The 27,237-nt window shown below is 44.8% G+C and overlaps 1 protein-coding gene across 7 annotated transcripts in view; it reads left to right on the forward strand.

The window, feature by feature from the left end:
- LOC140730596 (neurocalcin-delta) overlaps positions 1 to 27,237 on the forward strand; it is a 323,285-nt gene that overhangs the window by 253,144 nt on the left and 42,904 nt on the right. For all 7 annotated transcript variants that reach the window (XM_073051282.1, XM_073051290.1, XM_073051273.1 and 4 more), the window contains one exon: positions 26,251 to 26,649. In XM_073051282.1, the coding sequence (XP_072907383.1) occupies positions 26,272 to 26,649 (378 nt within the window). In that variant the 5' untranslated portion in view covers positions 26,251 to 26,271. The remainder of the gene's footprint in view (positions 1 to 26,250; positions 26,650 to 27,237) is intronic.

Here is a 27,237-nt window from a genome sequence, read left to right on the forward strand (position 1 = left end):
TGTGCCAGTTTTTAAACAGCTCAAAGGTCAATCTAATCCTTCCCTCTCACACGGCCCTCCATTTTTCTATCATCTACTTGCCTATCTATATGTCAAAGTAAACTGGATACTTTGTTCCAGGAGAAAGTCACATCCTGAAGTATTGTAGAGCGGTCAGTCAAGTATTGTAGCTAGTGCAACAAAATGGCACTAGCGATATACAGTGACTGTTTGCGGGCACCTCACAAAACTACTGAATATTTTACCAGATATACTTCTTCTGAACTACAATCGATGCAATCTGCAGTGTAGAAGTTCCCTTTAAGAAGCATACTTTTTAAACATCTAAATGAACTGACGATCTTAGAGTCCTCTGAAGGATTCGGCGAACTTGAGTGTCAGGAAAGCAGGTATGGCACCTTGAAGTCGGCCATCAAGGCCCGAGAGCGTAATACGATACGGACCAGTGTTTAACCCCAGTACTCCGAGAGCGGAATACGGACCAGTGTTTAACCCCAGTACTCCGAGAGCGGAATACGGACCAGTGTTTAACCCCAGTACTCCGAGAGCGGAATACGGACCAGTGTTTAACCCCAGTACTCCGAGAGCGGAATACGGACCAGTGTTTAACCCCAGTACTCCGAGAGCGGAATATGGTACGGACCAGTGTTTAACCCCAGTACTCCGAGAGCGGAATGCGATACGGACCAGTGTTTAACCCCAGTACTCCAAGAGTGGAATATGGAAAGAGTGTTTAACCCCAGTACTCTGAGAATGGAAGACGATACGGACCAGTGTTTAACCCCAGTACTCCAAGAGTGGAATACGGACCAGTGTTTAACCCCAGTACTCTGAGAGCGTAATACGATACGGACCAGTGTTTAACCCCAGTAGTCCGAGAGCGGAATGCGATAGGGACCAGTGTTTAACCCCAGTACTCCAAGAGTGGAATATGGAAAGAGTGTTTAACCCCAGTACTCCGAGAGTGGAATATGGACCAGTGTTTAACCCCAGTACTCCGAGAACGGAATATGATTCGGACCAGTGTTTAACCCCAGTACTCCAAGAGTGGAATACAGACCAGTGTTTAACCCCAGTACTCCAAGAGCGGAATACGGTATGGACCAGTGTTTAACCCCAGTACTCTGAGAGTGGAATACGGAAAGAGTGTTTAACCCCAGTACTCTGAGAGTGGAATATGGACCAGTGTTTAACCCCAGTGCTCTGAGAGCGGAATACGGACCAGTGTTTAACTCCAGTGCTCTGAGAGCGGAATACGGTACAGACCAGTGTTTAACCCCAGTGCTCCGAGAACGGAATATGGACCAGTGTTTAACCCCAGTGCTCCGAGAACGGAATACGGACCAGTGTTTAACCCCAGTACTCCGATAGTGGAATATGGACCGGTGTTTAACCCCAGAGCTCCGAGAACGGAATATGGACCAGTGTTTAACCCCAGTGCTCCGAGAATGGAATACGATACGGACCAGTGTTTAACCCCAGTACTCCGAGAATGGAATACGGACCAGTGTTTAACTCCAGTACTCCGAGAGTGGAATACGGACCAGTGTTTAACCCCAGTACTCCGAGAGCAGAATATGATACGGACCAGTGTTTAACTCCAGTACTCCAAGAGTGGAATATGGAAAGAGTGTTTAACCCCAGTACTCCGAGAGTGGAATATGGACCAGTGTTTAACCCCAGTACTCCGAGAACGGAATACGATACGGACCAGTGTTTAACCCCAGTACTCCAAGAGTGGAATACAGACCAGTGTTTAACCCCAGTACTCTGAGAGTGGAATACGGAAAGAGTGTTTAACCCCAGTACTCTGAGAGTGGAATATGGACCAGTGTTTAACCCCAGTACTCCGAGAGCGGAATACGGACCAGTGTTTAACCCCAGTGCTCTGAGAGCGGAATACGGTACAGACCAGTGTTTAACCCCAGTGCTCCGAGAGTGGAATACGGACCAGTGTTTAACCCCAGTGCTCCGAGAGAGGAATACGGACCAGTGTTTAACCCCAGTACTCCGAGAGCAGAATATGATACGGACCAGTGTTTAACTCCAGTACTCCAAGAGTGGAATATGGAAAGAGTGTTTAACCCCAGTACTCCGAGAGTGGAATATGGACCAGTGTTTAACCCCAGTACTCCGAGAACAGAATACGATACGGACCAGTGTTTAACCCCAGTACTCCAAGAGTGGAATACAGACCAGTGTTTAACCCCAGTACTCCAAGAGCGGAATACGGTATGGACCAGTGTTTAACCCCAGTACTCTGAGAGTGGAATACAGAAAGAGTGTTTAACCCCAGTACTCTGAGAGTGGAATATGGACCAGTGTTTAACCCCAGTACTCCGAGAGCGGAATACGGACCAGTGTTTAACTCCAGTGCTCTGAGAGCGGAATACGGTACAGACCAGTGTTTAACCCCAGTGCTCCGAGAACGGAATACGGACCAGTGTTTAACCCCAGTGCTCCGAGAACGGAATACGGACCAGTGTTTAACCCCAGTACTCCGATAGTGGAATATGGACCGGTGTTTAACCCCAGTGTTCCGAGAACGGAATACGGACCAGTGTTTAACCCCAGTGCTCCGAGAACGGAATACGATACGGACCAGTGTTTAACCCCAGTACTCCGAGAATGGAATACGGACCAGTGTTTAACTCCAGTACTCCGAGAGTGGAATACGGACCAGTGTTTAACCCCAGTACTCCGAGAACGGAATACGATACGGACCAGTGTTTAACCCCAGTACTCCGAGAATGGAATACGGACCAGTGTTTAACTCCAGTACTCCGAGAGTGGAATACGGACCAGTGTTTAACCCCAGTACTCCGAGAGCAGAATATGATACGGACCAGTGTTTAACCCCAGTGCTCCGAGAGCGGAATACGATACGGACCAGTGTTTAACCCCAGTACTCCGAGAGTGGAATACGGACCAGTGTTTAACCCCAGTGCTCCGAGAGGGGAATACGGACCAGTGTTTAACCCCAGTGCTCCGAGAGTGGAATACGATACGGACCAGTGTTTAACTCCAGTGCTCCGAGAGAGGAATACGATACCGACCAGTGTTTAACCCCAGTACTCCGAGCCCATCCCATCTACCTACGTTTGACCCATCTACCTCTGTTCTCACTACTCCAAGTGCAGGAATCTTGAGTCCACACCGCCGGGTTCAGGAGATTATTCCATTAACTTTATTGTACTTCTCTGTGAATGCCTGCAAGAAAATTAATCCAAGGGTGATTAATGGTGGCATATAAGTACTTCGATAATAAATTTACTTTGAACTTTGAACTATGGCAAGTCTACATCTAGTGATGTGACATGGCTTACTATTGAAAATGGATGTTTGACCTAGAGAGAAATCGGCTTAAAATCAGTTCTCAATTGTAGCAATAACCCAGAATATTTTCATGTGCTTAGTGCTCCAGGTTAATTTTAGAGAACAAGAGCTCCAATTGAATTGACAGTAAGGGTTATTGTAGCATTAAATATGTACATCAAGCTGGTACCCTGCCAGATAAACCACAGCCATTCGAGCTGCTGTGGTGCTACTCTCACCAATGGCAAATCCAGAGTTCGAGTCCTTCGTTCGTTGTCATCAGCGAGATCTGTGTCCATACCAAAGATCGGGCTCAAAGGTCAATTGGAAGTCCAGATGTCAAGTCTGCAAACTCTGTGTGTACACCGGAGAAACCGAAGACCCAGTTGTGGGTGATTTCACGAGTTCGCAGAAAGACGGAGGCCCAAGCCCTGAGATTGGGGGACTGTACTTGTGAGTGGGAGGGAGGAAGGGGGCTTGCTTTGCCTTCGTGCTTGTTGTGTTCTGAGTTGTTCTGCCGAGCATGATGGGCACACTATGTTGGCGCTGGAATGTGAAGTGATGCTTGTGGGCTGCTCCCGACACACCCTTAGGTTGTCAGTGGAAATGATGCATTTCACTGTATGTTTCGATGTACTTTGATAAATAAATTGCAGTCTGAATCTGCTGCATGGATCATTGAGGACACAGCCCTCCACTGGTGTTCTTGCAACAATGAAATCATTTCCATAGGGCGTGGTGTGGGGTGCAACACCAAGGAATTGTTCAATGGCTGCTTGCAGGGCTGGTGTTGAGGGTGATGCAGTGTACAACTCATTCCTCAGGGCTGGCACGGAGATTGCAGGCCTTTCCGGGGGCATCACTTGGTGTTGATAGAGCACCCAGATCCGCAGATCTTTCCCATCATCTCCTGTTCAAAGATTCAAAGTACATTTGCTATGTATGCAGTATACAACCCTGAGAGGATTATTCTCACAGACAGCCTCAAAACACCATGGAGCCCGTTCAAAGGAAACATCGAACACACGATGAGCAAAAAGGACAAGTCAGGCAAACAGCAAATAAACGAGTGAAAAACACACAGAACATAAAGCATCAAACCATGGAGTCCTTGAAATATTCAGGTTGAACTGTTCAGTTTAGTTCATTTCAGTTCAATTTTTCATTGACCGTAGGCCACAGAGCTAGTCTGCCCCAATCAAAATCACAACAAAAAAGGAGAAACGAGAAATTAGAAGCACATCATAACATGAACTATAGAATCCAATCCACAAACTGTGTCGATTAAACCTCGCTCAGGACACAATACTCCGGCACGATCCTCTGGCAGTAGCAGGCAAGAGAGAGAGAGAGACTGGTTAAACGCAGGCACCTTCCTCTGGCAGCAGTGAGCAAGAGGGAGCGAGAGAAACCAGTACAAACAGGCAGATGGTGCTGACCACCTGCTCGCCTTCCGTGCTCATCCTCGATTTCAATCCTGCTCGGTGCTTTAATTGGCAAGAAATGGAGTCAATCATGGGCTCTTCAGGTTTCTTGGCCTTGAGGCTGTGCACTCCTCCCTGAACCTCACCAAACTCCCTCAGAGAAAGCAAAGTGCCAGACTGCTAAATCAGCCCAACAGCACGCCACCAAAATGTAAATCACACACAGCTTAGTAGTAAAATCATATCTGAAGGAAGAAGTAGTAGTTTTGTGAAATGTCTGAAGGATGTCATCGTTGGTCACGTCGTTCGCTGGCTCCGTCTTCAACGGAAGCTGTTGTCTCCCCTCACCCTGGCAGCAAAGCGAGACACCACTGAGCTTCTATAGATATGTAACAAGGAAAAGATGACCTCAAATTAATGCAGGTTCCAGACAGATTGAAACAGGGGAATTATTTTGGAAAATATGGAACTGGCAGAAAAATTAAAGGAAGAATTTGTGTCTGTCTTCATAAATAGGAAGCTACATAGAAGTATACACTCAGTGAGCACTTTATGAGATATAGGAGTGGAATCTGGTGTGGTTTTAGACCATAAGACATAGGAGCAGAATTAGGTCACTCCGCCTGCTCCGCCATTCCATCATGGCTGATCCCGGATTCCTCTCGACCCTGTATGCCTGCATTCTCACCATATCCTTTGACGCCCTGAGCGATCAGGAAACTATCAACTTCCGCTTTAAATATACCCACGGACTTGGCCTCCACCACAGTCTGTGGCAGGGTATTCCACAGATTCACCACTCTCTGGCTAAGAAAATTCCTCCTTACCCCTGTTCTAAAAGGTTGCCCCTCAATTTCAAGGATGTGCCCTCTAGTTCTGGATACCCCCACCTTAGGAAATATCCTCTCCACATCCACCCTATCTAGTCCTTTCAATATACGGTAGGTTTCAATGAGAACCCCCCCCCCCCCACAGGCCCAAAGCTGCCAAACACGCCTTATATGTTAACCCCTTCATTCCCAGAATCATTCTCGTGAACCTCCTCTATACTCTCTCCAATGATAACATATCCTTTCTGCGATATAACAGTATCCAAGTGAGAACTGACCAGTGTCTTATAAAGCCTCAGCATTGTCTCCTTGTTTTGATATTCTATTCACCTTGTAATAAATGCCAATATTGCATTTGCCTCCTTTACCACAGACTCAACCTGTAAATTAATCTTCTGAGAGTCTTGTACAAGGACTCTGCACCTCTGATGTTTGAATTTCCTCCCCATTTAGAAACCGTCTGCACTACTATTCCTTTTACCAAAATGTATTATCATATATTTCCCAACACTGTACTCCATCCGCCGTATTTTTGCCCATTCTTCCAATTTGTCTAAATCCTGCTTCAATCGCATTGCTTCCTCAGCACCAGCAACCCCTCTATCAATCTTCGTATCACCCACAAACTTTGCCACAAAGCCATCAATTCCATTATTTAAATCATTGACAAACATTATGAAAAGTAGTGGTCTCAATACTGACCCCTGAGGAACATCACTAGTCACTTGCAGCCAACCAGAAAAGGCCCCCTTTATTCCCACTTGCTGCCTCCTGCCTGTCAGCCATTCCTCTATCCCTGCCAGTATCTTTCCTGTAACACCATAGGATTTTCTCTTGTTAAGCAGACTCGTGTGTGGCACCTTATCAAATGCCTTCTGAAATTCAAAGTAAATGACATCCACTGCTACCCCTTTGTCCGCCCTGCTTGTTATATCCTCAAAGAACTCTAACAGATTTGTCAGGCAAGATTTTCCTTTACGAAACCATGTTGACTTTGACTTATTTTATCATTAGTCTCCAAGTACCCAGAAATTTCATCCTTACTAATAGACCCCAACACTTTCCCAGCCACTGAGATTAGGCTAACTGGCCTATAATTTCCTTTCTTTTGCTTTCCTCCCTTCTTAAAGAGTGGAGTGACATTTGCAATTTCCAAGTCCTCCAGGAATCATGCCAGAATCAAGTGATTCTTGAAAGATCATAACCAATACATCCGGTATCTCTTTAGCAACCTCTCTCGGGACTCTGGGATGTAGTCCATCTGGCTGAGGTGACTTATCCACGTTAAGACCTTTGAGTTTGCCCAGCACTTTTTCCTTTGTAATAGCAATGTCAGTCACTCCTGCTCCCTGACAGTGCTGGTGTCTTCCACATTGAAGACTGATGTAAAGTGCTCATTAAGTTTATCTGACGTTTCTTTGTTCCCCATTACTACCTCATTAGCATTATTTTCCAGTGGTCCAATATCAACTCTCATCTCCCTTTTACTCTTTATATAACAGAAAAAAATGTTTGTATCCTGCTTTATATTATTGGCTAGTTTGCCCTCATATTTCATCTTTTCTTTTTAAAATTATTTTCAGTTGCCTTTTGTTGGATTTTAAAAGCTTCCCAATCATCCAACTTCCCACTCCAGTTTTGCTATATTATATGCCCTTTCCTTGGCTTTTATGCAGTCCTTAACTTCCCTTGTCAGCCACTGTTGCCTATTTCTGCCATTTGAGAACTACTTCTATGGGACATATCTGTCCTGTCCCTTGTGAACTATTCCCAGAAACTTCAGCCATCTCTGCTCTGCTGTCATCCCCGCCACTATCCTTCTCCAATCCCCTGTGCAAGCTCCTCTCTCATGCCTCTAATTCCCTTTATTCTATTATGATACTGATACATGTGACTTATGCTTCTCCCTCTCAAATTGCAGTATGAATTCAATCATATTATGATCACTGCCTCCTAAGTCTTGTGCTGCAGTAGCCCAGCCACTTCAAGGTTTGAAGTGTTGTGCATTCAGAAATGGGCTTCTGCACACCACTGTTGTAACGTGTGGTTATTTGAGTTACTGTCACCTTCCTGTCAGCTTGAACCAGCTTGGCCGTTCTCCTCTCATTAACAAGGCATTTCACTCACAGAACTGCCACTCACTGGGTGTTTTTTTTTGGGTTTTTTATACCATTATCCATAAACTCTAGAGACTGTTGTGTGTGAAAATCCCAATCTATCAGCAGTTTCTGAGATACTCAAACCACCTCATTTAGCACCAACAATCATTCATGTTCAAAGTCACTTAGATCACCTTTCTTCCCCATTCTGATATTTGGTCTGAACAACTGAACCTCTTGACCATGTCTGCATGCTTTTATACATTGAGTTGCTGCCATATGATTGGCTGATTAGATACTTGCATGATGAGCAGCTGTACCTAATAAAGTGGCCACTGAGTGAGGGAGAGAGAGAGAGAGTGTGTGTGTGTGTGTGTGTGTGTGTGTGTGTGTGTGTGAGAGAGATGGGGAAGTGGGGATGAATCTTGCTTCGCCTATACGGGTGGAGTCTGTCTGGGTCAGGATCTTTATAGGAGGCTACAGGTCTCATGTGATTGTGGAACTCCAAAAAAAAGTTAGTGAAAACTTAGTATTGGATAAATTAGTAGAACTGAAAAGTGATGTATCTACAAGTCCTGATGACTTGCAAGCTAAGGTTTATTCCACAAACTTGGATGGAAAATGGAATCAAAGTTGGAAACTGTGTCCTGCTAACTGTTATGATTGGCATTTAAAACCTAAATATTTCAGTGTGAAAGGCTGTTGCACTGTTTAAAATGGAACGGCTTATAAATATTATAAATGTCAGCAAGGAACAAGTGGTGCTGGATATGCAACACAAAGGGAGATTAGACAGTGAAATACTACGTTCAGTGTGTTTTATTGCTTAAGGTCAGAACACCTAGATATTGCATTGGATCCAACTTTCCAAGTGGCATTCTTGCCTATTGAGCCAAGAACATATTTATACATGTTTCAAGAATATATTTTAAAGTAGTACAAATGTGTTGCCATGCTAACTGAATCTTAAGTAGCCAACTGTTTAATATGATGTGAGGCTTTAGATTAATTAGAAATCATTAATTTCCTTAATCGTACAGCAGGTTCTGAAAACATTTCACATACAAAAATATACTGTTAAGACAAGTAACCTTTCTGGGGGAAAAAATGTGCTGTACATTGTAATAATGCATTTGTATGGGAAATGGTTGCATTATATTTTAAAAGCGGTTGGTGGATTTGAAGTGAATTAACACCTCTGGTAACATCAGTCAGAGAAGAAATGTGGTAACTAATTTTCTCACCTGGAGGTGTAAGCCCAAGTGAGGGGTCTAGTGACAGTCAGTGTGAAATGAGTTGTAGACGAGTAGCTTGACTTTATTATGGCTTTCTGAATCTACACTGCTGAACTGTTACCCCAGCAATCAGTAAAGAACACCGATTTGTTGTTTTACTTTGCCTATAGCACGGAGGAGCAGAATTAGGCCATCCAATCCATCATGTCTGGCCCACCATTCCATAATGGCTGATTGTATGTTATTTATTGCGATACAGCACAGAGTAGGCCCCCTCCCGGCCCTTTGAGTCGTGCTGGTCCACAATCCCCGATTTAACCCTAGCCCAATCACGGGACAATTTACAATGACCAATTAACCTACCAACCGGTACATCTATGGATCGTGGGAGGAAACCGGAGCAAACCCACTCAGTCCCGGAGAGAACGTGCAAACTCCTTACAGGCTCTGACACCCCGAGCTGTAATAGCATCACGCTAATCGCTACGCTATGGTTTTTTATGTACTTGCCTCTGCACCACCTCCGGCAGGGCATTACAACATCTTTAGCTTGTTATGCATTTCGCTGTATCTTTCGATGTACGTGTGATAAATAAAGCTCATCCAGTGATTTGGTGAAAAATGGCAGCTGAACTCCAATCCAGACAAATGTGAGGGAATTGAATCCAGGTTGCTGGTACTGTAACGGGTTGTGCTAACCGCTACATTTTATTTTGTCTCTCAACCCCATTCTCCTGCCTTCTCCCTATAACCATTGATGCTCTGTCTATTCAAGAAGTAATCTGAATCCTTGCATGGTTGCCCATCCTGATGTTAGGCCAGTTGTGTGAAAAATGAGAGCTCAGTAAAAACTATGATCTGCAGAGCTCCTTGTTATAAAATCTCCCCATATTCCTTTGCTGTCGTTCTAGCATCCTTGTCTCCTGCCAAAAATATAAGAAGCAACACATTTGTTTTAATGCCACCAGCAATTGTTCAGAAGTGAAATTTAAACTGAGAGTATTGCCTTCTGTTAATCAACTGGTGCTTTCACCGTGGTATGTGAGAGCTCATGATTACAATTTCCTTCACCTTTGTTTTCATTACATGATGACAAGCCACTAAGCTGACTAGTATTTACCATTACATAATTTGTGTGCAGTGCACTTTGACATTTCACCCCAATGTGTCTACAGTTGAGCAGCATTTTTTGTGTGAAATCAGGTTTGCAGGCTCAGTGTGTGGACAAAAGACACTACAGTAAAAAACTTAACTAGATATTCAGTAAACCCTTCGAGTTACACCCAATTACAAATGCTTGGCTGGTCTGCGTTCTGGCCCTCTCTTGCTGCAGCACACTTCCACCATTCCAGAGCCCTGGTGCTTCCACCATGCTAGATTCATACTCCAGCTGCACTGTGACATCATCAGCCGGCATCGTGGCACCAACTAGCAGCCAGTTGAAGGGCTGCAATGCTCCTTAAACGGACCAATCCCAAGCTAGCATGGGGGAGCGGCTTTCCGTGAACAGATAAGATTAATAGTTACCGCAACATTTCACCCCTCGAGAGATGCAAGGCCGTGATACTCGGCCTGCAGGCGAGTAAAAGCCTAGGGACGCCCCGCTATACTACACACAAAATGTAACACGATGATACCTAGAATTATTAACCTTCTAGTTGCTACCCAGTGTTTTGCAGTAGCCCACCAACCTCCCAACAGCTCAAAAGGTCATCAGCTCCACCACCCCACGCCCAGGGCTCCCTGCTTTTCTGATCTCATTTACTGATTACGGGATACGATCAGCCGGGTGAGTGACGTTCCCAGACTCATCGGGGATGTAGGTGCAGCGCTCTTGATCAATCGTAGCACAGATGCCACCTTTCTCTGCGCGCAGATGGTCCAAGGTCTTCTGATTTTGAGAGGTCACCATCTCAGCTGACACTCTGGTCGGAGCATCCTCTGTTTGCTTGAGCGCTGCGGCCGTCTCGTTGGGCAGTGCCTCCATCACAAGGTCCAAGCTATCATCCAGAACCTTTCTGTCTCTTATCGTGCTGACCGTCATGGGCAGGGTGCTCGTCCAGGCTATTAAGGTGATAGATGTATAGTACCACGTAGCCCGGATTGCAGCAGCTGTGTGGAGCCTGGGAGCTGCATATCCAGTAGGAACTATTCAGCATCCAGGGAGCACCTATCTTCACTGTTACCCAGGATACTGCTCCTGCTCGAACTCACTGTGCTCTACTGAATGATTGGACCCGTGCTCATCACCAACACTCCTTCCACTTCTCTCTTGGCAGAGGGATTACCCTCAGAGTTGGGACCTTGGGATTAGACAAATCAAAAACAGGGAAGTTTCTGTGACTCCAGTTCTTTAAGGCCACTGCCTTAGAATCAACTGTTCGCTCTCGGCTTTCCCCAAAAACAGAACGCAAAACCGGAGGAACTGAGCTGTTCTTCTGTGGTAAAGGGGATCGGGTTGCGAGGCACCCCTTCTACAGCGTGGGTTGGCGCCCTCATGCAGATCCAGCAGTCCAAAGCTTTGGTGTGGTTTGCGTATTCATACGTCATCCGTGGGAATGTTTTGTAGGATCTCGCACCGATCAACACATCACCGCTGCCGTCAGCTTCCACCACTTTTCCATTCTGTAATGGAGGGAGACACAAACTCACTCCCACCTGGTTAGTCGCTGGGTATTTAGACAGATCATCTCCTATTCCTCCGGTAAAATCACACATCGCGTATTCCCTGATCCATGCGCCATAACCTCCCCTTGCCCTGGTAGCCCCTGTGAGTGTTGTACCCAAACCATCCCCAGTTCCTCCTCCAATTCCACTCCGACACTGCCAAGTGCAAGAGGGGAGCCTCCTGGGCTCACTGGTTGTCACAAACATGAGAAAAATCTGCAGATGCTGGAAATTCAAGGCAAAACACACAAAATGCTGGAGGAATTCAGCAGGCCAGGCAGCATCTATGGAAATGAACAAACAGTTGGTATTTCAGGCTGAGACTCTTCATCAGGACTAGAAAAGAAAGATGAGAAGTCAGAACAAGAAGCAGGAAGAATGTTCGACTGAATAAACATTCGACTGGGAGTACTGCTATTGGGAACAAATCTGGGAGGAAGTGCATCACCACCCAATTTTCCATCTCCATAAATGCTGCCTGAATTGCTGAATTCCTCCAGCATTTTGTGTGTTTTGTCGCGCTGGTCGTCCACTGCCTGCTACAGCACACATAGCCACCCCTGAAAGGAGCGGATTGGGGTCACAACTTAATCTGCTGTTTCAACAGCCTGTTCATACACTCGATCAGCCCTGCCCCTGTAGGTAGTATGGGATGTGGAACATCCACAAAATGCCGGATTCCGCATCCCACCCCTGGATTTTGGCTCCTGCAAAACGTGAGCCGTTGTCCGGTTGGATCTCCCAGGGGATCCCATACATGGATGACAAGTGCTGCAAGCCTTTTAGTGTGCTTTCCTGGTCAGCATAGCTGCACAGCACCACCAGTAGGACATTGGAATATGTGTCCACCATTGTGAGCACATGTCGTTTCTTGTTCTGTGATGGCAGAGGCCCAACATATTGACTTGCCATACCTGACCGGTCCCCGTGGGGACCCTCTGACTACCCCCGAGCTTAACCTGCCGACAGGTAGGGCAGCTCGCAACTGCTGCCCTGGCCTCATCAAAAGGTCAACACCACCCCTAGGGCTTTTGCCCATTTCCTTGCCGCTTACTCTCCTATAGATGCCTCCTCTGCTGGTGTGCCCATACCATGAGGCAAGTGTTCTTCTCCTTGGAAAACACAGCGGCCATCATAATCTGTGGAGCTCGATCGACAGCAGCATAATGTATGGCCTCAGGGTCCTGAGTGCTGTGGACATAATGTGGTGAACTACATATACCTGTCTGGACACGCCCCCTGCTGACTGCTCCTGTGGCTCCTCCCACAGACCCCGGTATAAAGGCGATTGAGGTCTGAGCCCGGCCCTCAGTCTCCAGGATGTAGTATGGTGGTCAACTACTGCTTGTTCTTTCTTCCAGTCAATAAAAGCCGATATCTCGTCTTCACGTCTCAGAGAGAGTTATTGATGGTGCATCACATCTCATGGTAGACTGTGATTGGACGTTGATGCACATCCTTTCAGGTGCGTTCCCAATAGGAATACTCCCAGAGGGGCTGCCTGTGCATGTCTCAGTTCTGCCCAAGCCAATGAGGTGTTTACACTGCCATGCCATTAGTCATTGCCCAGGAATTAGTGTAGATTCTCACGGCCTCGTTGCCTCCTGGAGGGGCCACCAGCTCAGCCAATTGGCTAGATCCCCCTCACTCTTCTGGGATGCCCCCTCCCTGACACAGGGTGGAGAGCAGCTGTCTTCCAGCAGTCCCTACCACTCCACCAATAGCTGGAGCCATCAGTAAACCAGACTTGCTGTTTCTACTCAGCAGTCAGGGCGCTTTAGGGTTTACCCCACTCTAATGGATGAGGAATTGACGGTGGGAACTTCATCGGAGTGTAGTGGTCGTTACCAGGGAGAGACATAACCTGCTCATGGAGGCAGCTCACCCTTTTGGGACCCTTCTCGTCCCTGTCTGCAATGTACCACTTCTTCTTGAAAATAGAAGACCGCTGAGCACAGTCCTCTCTGTGGGTTGAATTGTTAGACGTGGCAATTTCAAAGTCTGCCTTCTGCTCAGGACCCCATTGGAAGGTGGTCTGTTTCTGGGAGACTTAGTACTGGAGGCACAGCAGGAGGGGATGTACTGATGCCAATACCCCTGCAGCCAGAAAGCACCTCCCTGGCTCCCCTTCCTGTCAGGGAACCCTACCTCATTAAGCACAGACACGATGTGCTGTCCCATTTTCACCGGTGGGTGTTCATCTGGCCTGACCAGTCTACTGGTGCACTGTAGCCTGCCTGTAGGCTGGGGAGACTCCCCAATCTGCACAGTCGTCAGTCCACCCTGGGACTCAGCGCTCCTAACACTTATGTTCAATCACCGAACCCTGCTCGCAGTGCCAATTGTGTAAAATTAGGTTCATGGGTTCGGTGAGTGGGGACACAAGACGCTCACTACCAGTAAATAAGTTAACTATTTAAGACAGATGCTAAACATTCAGTAAACCCTTCAGGTTAAATCAAGTTACAAATATGTTCTGTAAAGTGTGCACTCGGATCTTCTCTCACTGCAGTACACTTCCACTGTTCCCGCAGGGGAGAAGAGGGGAGGAGGGGTGGCATTACTGGTCAGGGATACTATTACAGCTACAGAAAGGGTGGGTAATTTAGCAGGATCCTCTTTTGAGTCAGTATGGGTAGAAGTCAGAAACAGGAAGGGAGCAGTTACTCTACTGGGGGTATTCTATAGGCCCCCTGGTAGCAGCAGAGATACCGAGGAGCATATTGGGAGGCAGATTTTGGAAAGGTGCAAAAATAACAAGGTTGTTATCATGGGTGACTTTAACTTCCCTGATATTGATTGGCAACTGATTAGTTCCAATGGTTTAGACAGGGCAGAATTTGTTAAGTGTGTCCAGGACGGATTCCTGTCACAATATGTTGACAGGCCGACTAGGGCGAATGCCACACTAGATCTAGTATTAGATAACGAACCGGGTCAGGTCACAGATCTGTCAGTGGGTGAGCATCTGGGGGACAGTGACCACCGCTCCCTGGCCTTTAGCATTATCATGGAAAAGGATAGAATCAGAGAGGACAGGAAAATTTTTAATTGGGGAAGGGCAAATTATGAGGCTATAAGGCTAGAACTTGCGGGTGTGAATTGGGATGATGTTTTTGCAGGGAATTGTACTATGGACATGTGGTTGATGTTTAGGGATCTCTTACAGGATGTTAGGGATAAATTTGTCCTGGTGAGGAAGATAAAGAATGGTAGGGTGAAGGAACCATGGGTGACAAGTGAGGTGGAGAATCTAGTCAGATGGAAGAAGGCAGCATACGTGAGGTTTTGGAAGCAAGGATCAGATGGGTCTATTGAGGAATATAGGGTAGCAAGAAAGGAGCTTAAGAAGGGGCTGAGGAGAGCAAGAAGGGGACATGAGAAGGCCTTGGCAAGTAGGGTAAAGGAAAACCCCAAGGTATTCTTCAATTATGTGAAGAACAGAAGGTTGACAGGAGTGAAGGTAGGACCGATTAGAGATAAAAGTGGGCAGATGTGCCTGGAGACTGTGGAAGTGAGTGAGGTCCTCAATGAATACTTCTCTTCTGTATTCACCAATGAGAGGGAACTTGATGACGGTGAGGACAATATGAGTGAGGTTGATGTTCTGGAGCATGTTGATATTAAGGGAGAAGAGGTGTTGGAGTTGTTAAAATACATTAGGAAGGATAAGTCCCCGGGGCCTGACGGAATATTCCCCAGGCTGCTCCATGAGGTGAGGGAAAAGATTGCTGAGCCTCTGACTAGGATCTTTATATCCTCGTTGTCCACAGGAATGGTACCGGAGGACTGGAGGGAGGCGAATGTTGTCCCCTTGTTCAAAAAAGGTAGTAGGGATAGTCTGGGTAATTATAGACCAGTGAGCCTTATGTCTGTGGTGGGAAAGCTCTTGGAAAAGATTCTTAGAGATAGGACCTGTGGGCATTTAGAGAATCATGGTCTGATCAGGGACAGTCAGCATGGCTTTGTGAAGGGCAGATTGTGTCTAACAAGTCTGATAGAGTTCTTTGAGGAGGTGACCAGGCATATAGATGAGGGTAGTGCAGTGGATGTGATCTACATGGATTTTAGTAAGGCATTTGACAAGGTTCCACACGGTAGGCTTATTCAGAAAGGCAGAAGGCATGGGATCCAGGGAAGTTTGGCCAGGTGGATTCAGAATTGGCTTGCCTGCAGAAGGCAGAGGGTCGTGGTGGAGGGAGTACATTTGGATTGGAGAGTTGTGACTAGTGGTGTCCCACAAGGATCGGTTCTGGGACCCCTACTTTTCGTGATCTTTATTAACGACCTGGATGTGGGGGTGGAAGTGTGGGTTGGCAAGTTTGCAGACGACACAAAGGTTGGTGGTGTTGTAGATAGTGTTGAGGATTGTCGAAGATTGCAGAGAGACATTGATAGGATGCAGAAGTGGGCTGAGAAGTGGCAGATGGAGTTCAACCCAGAGAAGTGTGAGGTGGTACACTTTGGAAGGACAAACTCCAAGGCAGAGTACAAAGTAAATGGCAGGATACTTGGGAGTGTGGTGGCGCAGAGGGATCTGAAGATACATGTCCACAGATCCCTGAAAGTTGCCTCACAGGTAGATAGGATAGTTAAGAAAGCTTATGGAGTGTTAGCTTTCATAAGTCGAGAGATAGAGTTTAAGAGTCACGGGGTAATGATGCAGCTCTATAAAACTCCGGTTAGTCCACACTTGGGGTACTGTGTCCATTTCCGGTCGCCTCACTATAGGAAGGATGTGGAAGCATTGGAAAGGGTACAGAGGAGATTTACCAGGATGCTGCCTGGTTTAGAGAGTATGCTTAATGATCAGAGATTAAGGGAGCTAGGGCTTTACTCTCTGGAGAGGAGGAGGATGAGAGGAGACATGATAGAGGTATACAAGATATTAAGAGGAATAGATAGAGTGGACAGCCAACGCCTCTTCCCCAGGGCACTACTGCTCAATACAAGAGGACCTGGCTTTAAGGTAAGGGTTGGGAAGTTCAAGGGGGATATTAGAGGAAGGTTTTTCACTCAGAGAGTGGTTGGTGTGTGGAATGCACTGCCTGAGTCAGTGGTGGAGGCAGATACACTAGTGAAATTTAAGAGACTACTAGACAAGTATATGGAGGAATTTAAGGTGGGGGGGGGGTTATATGGGAGGCAGGGTTTAAGGGTCAGCACAACATTGTGGGCTAAAGGGCCTGTACTGTGCTGTATTGTTCTATGTTCTATCTTGCATGTTGACTCAGTAGTAAGGAAGGTAAATTCAATGTTAGCATTCATTTTGAAAGGCCCAGAATCTAAAAGCAAGGATGTAATGCTGAGACTTTATAAGGCTTTGGTCAGACTACATTTGGGGTATTGTGAGCAGTTTTAGGCCCCATATCTAAGAAAGGATGTTCTGGCACTGGAGAGGGTCCAGAGGAAGTTCACGAGAATGATCCTAGTAATCAAAATGAGGAGCATTTAATGTCTCAGGGCCTGTACTCGCTGGAGTTTAGAAGCATGAGGGGTTAGCTCATTAAAACTTATCAAATATTGAAAGGCCTAGATTGAGTAGATATGGAGAGGATGTTTCCTATATGGAGGGAGTCTAGGATCAGAGGGCACAACCTCAGAATAAAGAATGTCCCATTAGAACAGAAATGAGAAGGAATTTCTTCAGCCAGAGGGTGGTGAATCTGTGGAATTCATTGCCATAGACAGCTGAGGAGCCCGTGATTGGGTATATTTTATGTGGAATGTGATATGTTCTTGATTAATAAGGACCTCAAAGGTTATGGGGGAAGGCAGGAGAATGGGGTTGAGAGAGAGAACAAATCAGCTATGATGGAATGGTGGAGTAGACTCGATGGGTTGAATGGCCTGTTTCTGTTCCTATGTCTTATGTTCTCATGGTTAACTTCTCACAAGAAATAACAACCACGTAATATGATTTTTAAAATCAAAGACCATAAGATATAGGAGCAGAAGTAGGCCATTCAGCCCATCGAGACTGTTTCGCTATTCAGTCAGTTCTTCTAGTCTTCCACATCCAATTCTTCCAGTTATTCCCACACCCCTGCCTTCTCCCAATACCCTTTGATACCCTGGCTAATCAAGAACCTATCTATCTCTGCCTTAAATACACCCAATGACTTGGCCTCCACAGCCACTCGTGGCAACAAATTCCATAGATTTACCACCCTCTGACTAAGGTAATTTCTCTGCATATCTGTTCTAAATGGACGTCCTTCAATCCTGAAGTCATGCCCTCTTGTCCTGGACTCCCCTACCATGGGAAATAACGTTGCCATATCTCATCTGTTCAGTCCTTTTAACATTCGGAATGTTTCTATGAGATCCCCCCTTATTCTCCTAAACTGCAGGGAATACAGCCCAAGAGCTGCTAGATGCTCCTCATACAGTAACCCTTTCATTCCTGGAATCATTCGCATGAATCTTCTCTGAACCCTCTGCAATATCAGTATATCCTTTCTAAAATAAGGAGCCAAAATCTGCACACAATACTCCCAAGTATGGTCTCACGAGTGCCTTATAGAGCCTCAACATCACATCCCTGCTCTTATATTGTATACCTCTAGAAATGAATGCCAACATCACATTTGCCTTCTTCACCACCGACTCAACCTGGAGATTAACCTTTAGGGTATCCTGTACAAGGACTCCCAAGTCTCTTTGCATCTCTGCATTTTGATTCTCTCCCCATCTAAATAATAGTCTGCCTGTTAATTTCTTCCACCAAAGTGCATGACCATACACTTTCCAACATTGTATTTCATTTGCCACTTCTTTGCCCATTCCCCTAAACTATCTAAGTCTCTTTGTTTCCTCAACACTACCCGCTCCTCCATCTGTCTTTGTATCATTGGCAAATTTAGCCGCAAATCCATTAATCCCATAGTCCAAATCATTGATATACATCGTAGAAAGCAGCCTAATGTGAGGCCCCTTGTCAAAGGTTTTCTGAAATTCCAAGTACACCACATCTACTAGATCTCCTTTGTCTACCCTACTTGTAATTTCCTCAAAAAATTATAGTAAGTTAGTCAGGCAGGATTTTCCTTTCAGGATACCATGCTGGCTTTGGTCTATCTTGTCATGTGCCTCCAGGTACTCCGTAATCTCATCCCTAACAATCAATTCCAACAACTTCCCAACCACTGATACCAGGCTAACAAGTCTATAGTTTACTTTCTGCTGCCTCCCACCTTTCTTAAATAGCGGAGTAACATTTGCAATTTTCCAGTCATCTGGTACACTGCCAGAATCTATCGATTCTTGAAAGATCATTGTTAATGCCTCCGCAATCTCTCCAGCTACTTCCTTCAGAACCCAAGGGTGCATTCTGTCAGGTCCAGGAGATTTATCCACCCTCAGACTGTTAAGCTTCCTGAGCACCTTCTCAGTTGCAATTTTCACTGCACATATTTCACTTCCCTGACATTCTTGAATGTCCAGTATACTGCAGATGTCATCCACTGTGAAGACTGATGCAAAATATACATTCTGTTCCTCTGCCATCTCTGCATCTCTCATTACAATATCTCCAGCATCATTTTCTATTGGTCCTCTATCAACCCTCAACTCTCTTTTACCCTTTATATACTTTAAAAAACTTTTAGTATCTTCTTTGATATTAATCTCCAGCTTCCTTTCATAATTCATCTTTCCTTCCTTAGTTTCTTCTGCAAGTTTTTAAAAGCTTCCCAATCCTCTATCTTCCCATAAGCTTTGGCTTCTTTGTATGCCCTCTCTTTTGCTTTTACTTTGGCTCTGACTTCACTTGTTGGCCACTTGTCTCTTTCTTCCATTCAAAAATTTCTTCTTATTTGGAATATTTCTGTCTAGCACTTTCCTCATTTTTTGCAGAATCTCCAGCCATTGCTGCTCTGCTGTCCTTCCTGCTAGAGTCTCTTTCCAGTCAACCTTGGCCAGTTCCCCTCTCACGCTATTGTAATTTCCTTTATTCCACTGAAATACTGACACATTGTAATTTAGTTTGTCCTTCTCAAATTTCAAAGTGAACTTGATCATATTGAGATCACTGTTCCCTAAGGGTTCCTTAACCTTAAACTCTCTTATCACCTCCAGATCATTGCACAACACCCAATCCAGCACAGCCGATCCCCTAGCGGGCTCAACAACAAACTGGTCTAAAAAGCCATCCCTTAGAATTCTACAAATTCTCTTTCTTGAGGTCCGGTTCTAGTCTGGTTTTCCCAATCCACTTTCATGTTAAAATCCCCAATGATTATCATGACATTGCCTTCTCTTTCTCCTGCTGTAATTTGTAATCCACATCCCGGATGCTGTTTGGAGGCCTGTATACAACTGTCATTAGGGTCCTTTTACCCTTGTCATTTCTTAACTCAACTCAGAGAGACTCTACATCTCCCGATCCTGTCATCCCTTTCTAATGATTTGATATTATTTCTTATACACAGGGCCACACTACCTACTAACCTGTCTTTCCAATACACCGTATATCTTTGAACCCTTTAGCCATGTTTCAGAGATGGCCACAACGTCATACTTGCCAATCTGTAGCTGAATTTCAAGATCGTCCATTTTATTTTTCATGCTGCGTGCATTCAAATACAACACTTTCAGTCCAGTATTTGTTGCTTTCTGTTTTAACTACACCACACCTCTGCTGCCCTGTAACTCATGCCACTGGCTGTGATTATGCCTCACCTCCTGCCTGTCCTTTGTATCATCTCTGTTGCACACTATCTTTGATTTATTTCTGTTTACCCCTTCCTTAGCCCTATCACTCTGGATCCCACCCCCTTGCCAAATTAGTTTAAACCCTCTTGAACAGCTCTATTAAACCTGTCTGCTAGAATACTGGACCCTTTGGGTTCAGGTGTAACCCGTCCTTTTTGTACAGATCGTACCTCCCCCAGAAGAGGCACCAATGATCCAGGAACCCGAAGCCCCATCCCCTACAACAGTCTCTCAACCATGCATTAAAATGCATGATCATGCTATTCTTGCATTTGTTAGCACATGGCACAGGCAGCAATCCTGAGATTGCTACCCTGGAGGTCCTGCTTTTCAGCTTCCTACCCAACTCCCTGAATTCTCTCTTCTCCCTTTCTTCAATGACAGAAGAGCAACCAACTTCATATAACAATTACAGCACGGAAACAGGCCATCTCGGCCCTTCTAGTCCGTGCCGAATGCTTACTCTCACCTAGTCCCACCGACCCACACTCAGCCCATAACCCTCCATTCAGGTTCTCGAGTCCTCAAGTCCTTGTATATTTTCTCATTACTCCTTTAATCTTCTCAATATCTTTCCTGTAGACAGGTGATCACAATACTCCAAATTAGGCTTGAATCCAAATATTGATGCAGAATCAGAGAATAGTTCAGGAGGATAAATGGTGTTTCGTTGACTTTGATTGCAAGAGCATTTTGAGTACAAGAGTGAAGAAGCCTTCATAGAACCATAGAACATTACAGCACAGAAACGCTGTGCCGAACCATTTTTCTGCTTAGTCCCACTGACCTTCACCTGGCCCATATCCCTCCATACACCTCTCATCCATATACCTGTCCCAAGTTTTTCTTAAATGTTAAAAGTGAGCCTGTATTCACCACTTCATCTGGCATCTCATTCCACACTCCCACCACTCTCTGTGTGAAGAAGCCCCCCCCCCCCCACAATGTTCCCTTTAAACTTTTCCCCCTTCACCTTTAACCCATGTCCTCTGGTTTTTTTCTCCCCTAGCCTCAGTGGAAAAAGCCTGCTTGCATTCACTCTATCTATACCCATCATAATTTTATATACCTCTATCAAGTCTCCCCTCATTCTTCTACACTCCAGGGAACAAAGTCCTAACCTATTCAACCGTTCTCTGTAACTCAGTTTCTCAAGTCCTGGCAACATCCTTGTAACCTTCTCTGCACTCTTTCAACCTTATTAATATCCTTCCTGTAACTTGGTGACCAAAACTGCACACAATACTCCAAATATGGCCTCACCAATGCCTTATACAACCTCACCATTACATTCCAACTCTCATACTCAATACTTTGATTTATAAAGGCCAATGTACCAAAAGCTCTCTTTACTACCCTATCTACCTGTGACGCCACTTTTAGGGAAATATGTATCTGTACTCCCAGATCCCTCTGTTCTACTGCACTCCTCAGTGTCCTACCATTTACCCTGTATGTTCTATCTTGGTTTGTCCTTCCAAAGTGCAATACCTCACACTTGTCTGTGTTAAACTCCACCTACCATTTTTAGCCCATTTTTCCAGCTGGTCCAGGTCCCTCTGCAAACTTTGAAAACCTTCCTCACTGTTCACTACACCTCCAATCTTTGTGTCATCAGCAAATTTGCTGATCCAATTTACCACATTATCATCCAGATCATTGATATAGATGACAAATAACAATGGACCCAGCACTGATCCCTGTGGCACACCACTAGTCACAGGCCTCCACTCAGAGAAACAATCCTCCACTACCACTCTCTGGCTTCTCCCATTGAGCCAATGTCTAATCCAGTTTACTACCTCACCATGTATAGCTAGCAACTGAATCTTCCTAACTAACCTCCCATGCGAAACCTTGTCAAAGGCCTTACTGAAGTCCATGTAGACAACATCCACTGTCTTCCCTTCATCCACTTTCCTTGTAACCTCCTTGAAAACCTCTAATAGATTTGTTAAACATGACCTACCACGCACAAAGCCTTGTTGACTCTCCCTAATAAGTCCCTGTCTATCTAAATACTTGTAGATCCTATCTCTTAGTACTCCTTCCAATAATTTACCCACTACTGACGTCAAACTTACCGGCCTATAATTTCCTGGATTACTTTTAGAGCCTTTTTTAAACAACGGAACAACATGAGCTATCCTCAAATCCTCTGGCGCCCCACCCATACATACCGACATTTTAAATATATCTGCCAGGGCCCCTGCAATTTCAACACTAGTCTCCTTCAAGGTCTGAGGGAATACCCTGTCAGGTCCTGGGGGATTTAACTACTCTGATTTGCCTCAAGATAGCAAGCACCTCCTCTTCTTCAATATGTATAGGTTCCATGACCTCACTAATTGTTTGCCTTATTTCCATTGACTCTATCTATGCCAGTTTCCTTAGTAAATTCAGACACAAAAAAAACATTTAAGATCTCCCCGATTTCTTTTGGTTATGTGCATAGCCGACCGCTCTGATCTTCAAAAGGACCAATTTTATCCCTTACTATCCTTTTGCTCTTAATATACCTGAGGGAGCTCTTTGGATTATCCTTCACCTTGACTGCCAAAGCTACCTCATGTCTTCTTTTAGCCCTCCTGATTTCTTACTTAAGTACTTTTTTTCCCTCTTTTTATACTCCTCACTTACCTTATTTGCTCCCTGTTGCCTATACATGTTGCTTCATGGTGAGCCCACTACAGGTCTGGTCTCCCCGCCTAGGAAGGATATGTTCATAATAAAGAGAGTGCAACAGGGAATCACTGGATTGATTTCTGTACTGCTGAGATGAGGGCGGATGGGTTGATGAAGTGGTGTTAGGTCAATGGCACACAGTATTCCTGAACCTTTGTCTGTGTTTTCCTCAAAACTCAACAAAATGGCATATTTTCCCTGTGACCACATGGGATGCCTTCCCCATTACAGGAATATGCAGATTGGTCCCAGTAACACACACAAAGTGCTGGAGGAACTCAGCAGGTCAGACAAGGAATAAAAAGTCAATACATAGAGCCGAGCCTCTTCATGAGGAAGGGAGAAGAAGCCGGAATAAGAAGGTGGGAGGAAGGGAAGGAGTACAAGCTAGAAGGTGATAGGTGAAGCCAGATGTGGGGGAAGGTAGAGAAGAGGGGGGGATGAAGTGAGAAGCTGCGAGGTGATGGGGGGAAAAGATAGATGGCTGAAGAAGAAGGAATTTGATGGGAGAGAAGTATGGACCATGGGAGAAAGAGAAGGTGGAGGGACACGAGGGGGAGATGATGAGAAGAGGGATGAGAGGGCAGCCAGATTGGGGAATTGAAATGGAGAGAAGTGGGAGAGGGGAGAAATGATGGATGTTCAGGTTGGAGGCTACTCAGAGAGAATATGAGGTGTTGCTCCTCCAACCTGAGAGTGGCCTCATTGTGGCAGTAGAGGAGCCCATAGACTGACATGTCAGAATGGGTATCTGGATTAGAACTAAAATTGAGAAATCCTGCTTCCTGCGGACAGAGCTAAGATGCTCTTCAAAGCAGAGTAGAGGAGGCCACATCAGGAGTACTGGATACAGTAGACTTGCAGGTGAAGGGTTGCCTCATCTGGAAGGACTGTCTGGGGCCCTGAATGCTGGTGAGGAAGGAGGTGAATGCGTAGGTGTAGAAATTCCACTGGCAGGGATAACTTCTAGGAGGGAGATCAATGGGGAGGGGCGACTGGACAAGGGAATCACAGAGAGAGTGATCCTTGTGGAAAGTGGAGGCGGGGGGGGGGGGAGGTAAAGATGTGATTGGTGTTTGTTCCTAGTGTGGGTGAGTGCTAGATCTGGGGGCATTTGATGGGAATGTGGGGAGAAATAAATGAGGTTAGTTTAGGATTATTGTAAAGTTGGAGCTTGGTGGACAGCATGCACACAAAGATTCAATGACATTTGTTTGCCGGATTAGAGGAGGTTGAAGCAGGATGATGGAAGTGGTGGGAATTGTAACAGATTAATAGCAAGTGCTGTATTCCAAGAACCTCCATTGTAACTTGTTGATTCACAAAAGGGAATTTTAAGCAAAACATTTCATCAATTGAAAAAAACTTGACAAAACACTTTGTGGCTATTTTTGTTTATTATTCTGATGCATCAAATATGGTGCACTATTAATTTATGGTGAGAAATACTTTTATAACTCAAAAGTGCGTAACTCAAGGGTCAGAAATTATTGTAGAGAAAATTCATAAATCAGAACATGCAGATTGATGATTGGTAATAAGTGTTTCTGCAGCATTCATAGAAATATAGAAAACCTTTATCGCCATACAGGCCCTTCGGCCCACAATGCTGTGCCAAATACTTACTTACTTTAGAAATTACCTAGGGTTACCCATAACCCTCTATTTTTTTAAGCTCCATGTACCTTGTCCAGGAGTCTCTTAAAAGATCCTATTGTATCTGCCTCCACCATAGTCACTGGCAGCCCATTCCACACACTCACCACCCTCTGTACCTACCTCTAAGCACCTTACAGCTGTGCCCTCTCCTGTTAGCCATCATTCATCAGACATCAGGATTCTTGAAATAGTTAATCATATTTATTAGTAAGTATATCTCATTAAACAGAAGTAAAAGTTTTACTTTTTCTATTTTTTGTTATAAATACACTATTATATTTACTTGATTTCACTCTGACCTTTCTCAGAACAGTTTTGTGCTGCACATACACTCAGTGGCCACTTGACTAGGTACAGGAGTAGAAGCTGGTGTGGTCTTCTGCTGCCGTAGCCCATCCATTTCAAGGTTCAACATGTTGTGTATTCAGAGATGCTTCTCTCACCACAGTTATAACGTGTGGTTATTTGAGTTACTGTCACCTTCCTGTCAGCTTGAACCAGTCTGGCCATTCTCCTCTGACCTCTCTCAATAACAAGGCACTCTCGCCCACAGAACTGCTGCTCACTGAATGTTTTTGTTTCTCGCACCATTCTCTGTAAACTCTAGAGACTGTTGTACATGAAAATCCCAGGAGATCAGCAGTTTCTAAGATACTCAAACCACCCCATCTGGCACCAACAATCATTTCACAGTCAAAGTCACTTAGGTCATATTTCTTCCCCATTCTGATATTTGGTCTGAAAAACAATTAAACATCTTGATCGTGTCTACATGCTTTTATGCACGGAGTTGTTGCCACATGATTGGCTGATTAGATATTTGCATTAATGAGCTGGTGTGCAGGTGTACGTAATAAAGTGGCCACTGAGCGTAGAATGAAAGGCAACTTATTTCTCATTAAGATCATAAGACATGGGAGCAGAGTTAGGCCATTCAGCCCATCGAGTCAGCTCCACCTTTCAATCATGTCTGATTTACTATCCCTCTCAATCCCATTCTTGTGCCTTCTGCCTGTAACCTTTGATGTCCTTACTAATTGAAGTACCTACTAACTGCCTCTTTAAATATACCCAAAGACTTGGCCCACACTCCATCTGTGGCAATAAATTCCACAGATCAATACCCACTATCTAAAGAACTTCCCCTTCATTTCTGTTCTAAAGAGACATATTTGTATTCTGAAGCCCTGCCCCTGCTCCTAATCTCCCCAACTATAGGAAACATCCTCTCTGTTCTTGTGAACTTCCTCTGGAGCCTCTCCATTATCAGCACATCCTTTCTTAGATAATGTGCCTAACACTGCCCAAAATACTCCAAATGTGGTCTGACCAACAAAGCCTTATTGATTCAGGATCTATTTCATATCCAGAAAGCCCTCCTTTCTGAGGTGATAGTAATCATGATGGTAACACATGGAAAGCTCTTAGATAAGCTTCTGAATATGGATTCTGACCAGGATTTGGAGTTATCTCCAATTATACGTACCGAGTTTTCTGTTGCTAAGTCCTGCACAATTTTGATGTGTTTGATATTTTGAAATGATGTTGTTAATTCAAGCATGTTGACTTGTATTCACTGTAACGTGGTTCCAATCAATGTCTTTTTGCAATTGTTCTGCAGCTTGAGGCCTTTAAATTCAAGATGGGGAAGCAGAATAGCAAACTACGGCCTGAGGTGATGCAGGATTTGCTGGACAGCACAGACTTCACGGAGCACGAAATTCAGGAGTGGTATAAAGGTTTCCTCAGGGATTGCCCTAGCGGGAACTTATCAATGGATGAATTCAAGAAAATTTATGGGAACTTCTTTCCCTATGGGGATGCTTCCAAATTTGCTGAGCATGTTTTTCGTACCTTTGATGCCAATGGAGATGGAACAATAGACTTCCGGGAGTTTATCATTGCGCTAAGTGTCACATCGAGAGGCAAACTGGAGCAGAAGCTAAAGTGGGCGTTCAGTATGTATGATCTAGATGGAAATGGATATATCAGCAAGTCAGAAATGCTGGAAATTGTTCAGGTACCCTCAATTATTGCAATTTATTCTCTGTTGTAGCATAACCTTAAAACGTTTTGATAATCTGGTACTCCTTGGCTTTTTCTTATATTCTCATCGTGAGTTGTGTTTAGAATTTGTGAATCTATAGCCTCACTGGGTCTGAGTTGAAGCACACTGGATGCCAAAGATTTTACTTCCTGAATACTTTTGGTACATCTTACGGATTTTGGGCTGCTGATCATTAAAGTCACCATGAAATTTCCCTATCACGCACCATTTTTTAAAAATCACCTATTTGTTACTTTAATGTATAATTCAAGTCAGAATAACTGATGCGAAGATGAAGGGGAGGCATTTTTGTCGGTCCACAAATCAATCAGGTCATTAATGACAGGCAGTTTGAAGAACTTCTACTGGGATTGGAGAAAATCGCATGGGAGGCATTCAAGGATGTTGTTGAAAATTTTCTTTGCACCTACAGAGCACCAAACTACATGCAGCTGGTTGACAACAAGCTTTGAGCTTTCAAATCCCTGAAGTGCAACTTGTCATTAAAGATTCATTTTCCCATTAAGATTTCTTCCCTGCAAATCATGGTGCTGTCAGTGA

The sequence above is a fragment of the Hemitrygon akajei genome, chromosome 1 (assembly GCF_048418815.1).
Source record: "Hemitrygon akajei chromosome 1, sHemAka1.3, whole genome shotgun sequence".
In the NCBI taxonomy this organism is placed as follows: domain Eukaryota; kingdom Metazoa; phylum Chordata; class Chondrichthyes; order Myliobatiformes; family Dasyatidae; genus Hemitrygon; species Hemitrygon akajei.